Raw genomic sequence first — 4,715 nt, 5'->3', positions numbered from 1 at the left:
GAGTTTGATCAAGGCACCTTGAATACATATATGGGCATGTCAGTATGAAATCTCCTTGCACAACTAATTGGGCTAACCTGTGAAAAAAATATTTTGGGAAATACATTAAGGAGAAAGTTAAAGAAATTATAAGAAAATTTCTCATACAGTCAAACAGAGTCATGCATCATCATATTGAAATGTCTCCTAAAGTTATGAGAGAATTTATGAGAAAATTGACATGTTTATATAATTTAGGGATGGCAACAGTAAAGATTGCAAGAAGTTTCCAGGAAGAAACTAGAAAAAGAACATGAGTCAGACTGTCAGCAAACATCATCAACTTTGGATAAGAAACATAAAAGACCTAATATGTTTGCAGATGTGAGTGTAAAATGAAAATGCTCTTGATTTGAAGAGATGGAAGTTTGCTGTGCATTATTATATTAGTTCATAATTTCCTGAATATATGCAGAAGATGGAGGTAAACCAGGCGTTAAAGGCTAAAACAAGTATAAAAATTTGAGAACAAGAGAGAAGAATGAGGTAATTGAGATTGAACATCAATTTTTGTAGTGGAAAGCCAAGAGCTGTCTTAACTAACACAGAAGCATCTGTACCTAAAGAGCTAAAACTAAACTTGGAATTAGATAAGCTCAGGGTTATGAGCCTCTTCCTTTTATTACATTTTTCCCATAGTTATACTCTGCTATTATGTATTTCCCCATTCATACAGACATACAATGTGCTTCCAAATATCTTTATTTATACCTGCATTGAAAGTTGTGTTGTTGGCGTCCACTCTTCATTGCTCTCTAGGGAAAGCTGAGCCAAACAAACAAACAAACAAACAAAAAAAAACAACTCCCCAAACACAGGAGAATATCATATCATTCCCTGGAAGACTATATTTTTCATTGACAAGTAATTAATCAATCAAGTCAGTGAATATACTGATTAGTTCTATTCTCAATCCGGGTCAGTTGACTTAATGGATCTGGAACATTCCTACCAAGAGAATAAAACTGAGTTTCTTGGTATCCAAAGTGTGAAACAGATCTTCACTGTAATGGCAGAAAGAGCTTGACATCCTCTTTCCTGGTCAATACTGACCTTTCTTCTTTTCAGGTAAAGAAGACCATGTTGTATGGCTCTGAGAAACAGGACAGAAGTGACTGACTTTGTCTTGCTGGGCTTGTCCAGCTGGCCAGAGATGAAGCCAGTTATTTTTGGAATTGTCCTTACCATGTACCTGATTGCAGTTCTGGGCAATGCCCTACTAGTAATTGTTGCTTGTGTGGATTCTACACTTCAGACCCCTATGTATTTCCTTCTCAGACAGCTTTCCTTTATTGATATATTTCTAACAACCATTACCATCCCTCAGATGCTGGTCCACACACTGGCTGTGAGCCAAACCATTTCCTACAACCTCTGCATGGTACAGCTGTTCTTCTTCATGGCTGTAGGCAGCATGGAAGGCCACGTGCTGGCTGCCATGGCATATGACCGCTATGTTGCCATCTGTGACCCCTTAAGGTACTCGGCCGTTGTCACCCAGCATCTGTGTCTACGTATAACACTGACCTCATGGGTGGTGGTCAGCCTAAACAGCCTCCTGTATAGTGTGCTGGTCAGCCGCTTAGCCTTTTGTGGAAACCGGGTCACTCACTTCTTTTGTGACATCACTGCGCTGCTGAAGCTCTCTTGTACTCGTCCGGTGGTGAATGAAATGCTAATCTTCACCGAAGGCGCAGCTGTGGTGGTCAGCCCATTCTTCTTCATTTTGGGTTCCTATGCACGCATAGGTGCTGCCATAGCCCATATGCACTCAGCGGTTGCCCTGCGCAAAGCTCTTTCCACCTGTAGCTCCCACATCTTGGTGGTGCTGCTCCTGTATGGCTCTGTGATTCGTATGTACCTCCGGCCATCCTCCAGCTACAATTTAGACCAGGATCGCCAGGTTGCCATCTTCTATACCGTGGTCACCCCAATGCTGAACCCACTCATCTACAGCCTCAGGAACCAGGAAGTCAAAGGAGCTCTGCGAAGGCTTTTCAGAAAACTCTGCATCTCAAGACACTTCCAACCTGGATCTCAGCCAAACAGGAAATGGCAGCACATCTCCTGACACTGGAGGGTAAAGTTCTAACTTGAAGATGCCTCTGACTGATATAAATCACATTCCTACGGACTAATATTGGTGTCAGGTTCTCTTCACTGCGTTTGTGAGTTGATGGGTGTTTGTGGTCCCTGCTGATTGATCAAGAAGCTCATCACCTCAGAACTGAGGGAATATTTTTACATCATGACACCGGAAAATTGCTTTAGTATACAATTCAGAGGACTCCTAAGAAAAATGAAAAGTATGCTTTGCATATCTTGGATCAGTTTAGTGATGGTGTAAAAGATAGCGCTTTTCAGAGAGAAGAGAGGGGTTTACAGCACTATATGTAAGATGAGTTTTGAATAAACCATGAGATAGTATAACCCTCTCTGGAATGTTTTTATAGTCTCTCTTTTCCACAGTTTCTCAACTCATAATCAATGCTTATAGTGACTGAATTAGTCCATTACTATTGCTTAACGGTCTCACAGATGACTGAGCAAGATACTCATAACAGAGATTGGAAGAGAGATTTCACAGTGTCCCCTAACCAGGAGCAAGGTGGGTTTTATGGGGAATAAAGATGTTGAGACATACTCTTGTTTCAGATGTACTATATAAGGGAAAATAATCAAAGATGGACAGAGAAAGTGAGTAGAAACATGTCATTCATTTATATATGGACGGTTATGGATGGCAGAGAGTTGGAGAAGGGAAAAATCAGTAACTATATTTCTGCCAAATTAATTTTGTGAGTTTTATTAGAAACTCAAGTAGACATGTTTCATAGACAGTGGAATATATAATTTGAAAAAGCAAATATAGGTGACATTTAAAGCTATAAAATGAGCTAAAGGCACTTAATAAAACAATATAGACAGGAAGAGGACTATAGGCGGAGTCCTGAGATGGTGGATGGTACAATATTTAAAGTTTATGAAGAGGAGAAAACAAAGCAAAACAAAATGACAACAGCTGAGAGGCCATTGCTGGAAAAGGAATCAACTAGGTTTGTTATCTCAGAATCTTAGAAAATATTTCCCGATGGAAAAATGGCCATTCTTTCAACTATAGTTAAGAGGTAATTTATGAGAACAAAAAAAATCATTAGATTTGACCAGATTTAGGTAAATGAAAACTTTGATAAGAGCAGTAAAATATTAGGGGAAAATTCCAGTCTCTTTTCCTTGTATTTCCTAAGAAGTTGTTCCGTGTGTTTTCATGGTTATGTTGGTGATGACAGGGAAGATTTTCAACTTATAACAACAACCTAGTTGGAACACTACCAATTTAAGTTCAGAAGTCTATCTCATCCAATAAGCTAGGTATAGGGGTGCATAACTGTGATTCTAGATGGACAGCACTAATAGGTCAAATGTTCAAGGTTCAAGGCTATGCCCAGAACCAAACACAAGAAAGGTCCTGGCAGAACAATAACTGAAGTGTATTAAAGTGGTGAGTGGGTCTTGTAGAGTAGACAGCTGCCTTAAGGCAAAAGGGCCTGACTTTAAACTGAAGTGCTCACAAAAACAAGAGGAGAATTCTGCTCTGAATTACTGGCTTTCCTCATCTCCATCCTGAAAGGGCTCTGAGCTTTATCTCAGCTCATTTTCAAGACATTTTCCCCCTTGTCATCTTCATTCCACATTTCCTGAAGAGGCACTAGCTATGCAGTTTAGCAAGGAATTTCCATGTGATGATTGGTTCCTATGAGATTTTCTCTGTTTCTGGAACTCTGACTACCCCGGCTTTTAGTGTGAATCTCTTGGAGTTTTTATTGTTTGAAGTTGAATTCAACAACTTTGATGTGTTTATTGATGTCTGTCCTCCATTTTGGAAATACAAGTCCTCGACTAGAATTCCTCAAAAGTCTCCATCTTTCTGCCCTTTTCTTTGGGAATGTTCATAGGAGCTATTTGTCAGGTCCATTTGATGGTATTCAACAGAAACTTTGGTTCTTAGCAGTTCATGTTTCTTTGTTTACCTTCATTCCTTTGTTTTTTTTTTTTTTTAGTGGTCAAACCTTTATTCCTTTTTTTTTTTGTAAATTGTCAAAATACTGTAAAGAGGGGTTACAATTACATGAGCAAGGTAATGAGTACATTTTCTTTCAAGCATTGTTACCTCCTCCTTTGTTTTTCCCCTACCATCCTTTCCTTCCCACCTCCACAACTACACTCCTCAACCCCTGCCCCTGCCTAAATTGTAAAGTTTTTTTTTTCAACATAGTGTCTTGTGCATCTTATTGTTACAATGGGTTAACCTGTATCGCTATTTAAGCACTTTGTTTTTTCCCTTCCCCTCCCCGAATTAGAGAAGTGTATATATAAGATGCAGGGCACTGACATCAAATACAATGAAAACAGGGTTATACCATGGGGGAGGAACATACAAAGAAACCAAAAAAAATCACATGGTACATTAAAAATACATTAGAAACAATAGCAAGCAAGAAAAAAAAACCACTTGTGTCCCTATCTTGGGGTCCATTTCGCTTAGAATCATCTTATCTGGTCATATGTACATAGCTTTTGACCTTTTCTGCTTATCCTAGACATAAACTAGTTATTGCAAATAAGGGAAACCATGGGACCTGTGTTTCTTTGGGCCTGGCTTACTTCACTTAATA

General features: G+C 39.1%; 1 protein-coding gene across 1 annotated transcript; it reads left to right on the top strand.

The window, feature by feature from the left end:
• Positions 1 to 1,126: 1,126 nt before the first annotated feature.
• LOC138816548 (olfactory receptor 1J4-like) lies at positions 1,127 to 2,110 on the top strand. The gene has a single exon (XM_070006366.1). The coding sequence runs from the start codon at positions 1,127 to 1,129 to the stop codon at positions 2,108 to 2,110; it is 984 nt and encodes a 327-aa protein (XP_069862467.1).
• The last annotated feature ends 2,605 nt before the right edge of the window (positions 2,111 to 4,715 follow it).

Source organism: Dipodomys merriami, unplaced genomic scaffold, assembly GCF_024711535.1.
Source record: "Dipodomys merriami isolate MVZ:Mamm:240054 unplaced genomic scaffold, mDipMer1.0.p SCAF_11, whole genome shotgun sequence".
Taxonomy (NCBI): Eukaryota; Metazoa; Chordata; class Mammalia; order Rodentia; family Heteromyidae; genus Dipodomys; species Dipodomys merriami.
Note: the sequence above shows the minus strand (reverse complement) of the source record. Positions and strands in the feature narration are given on the sequence as shown.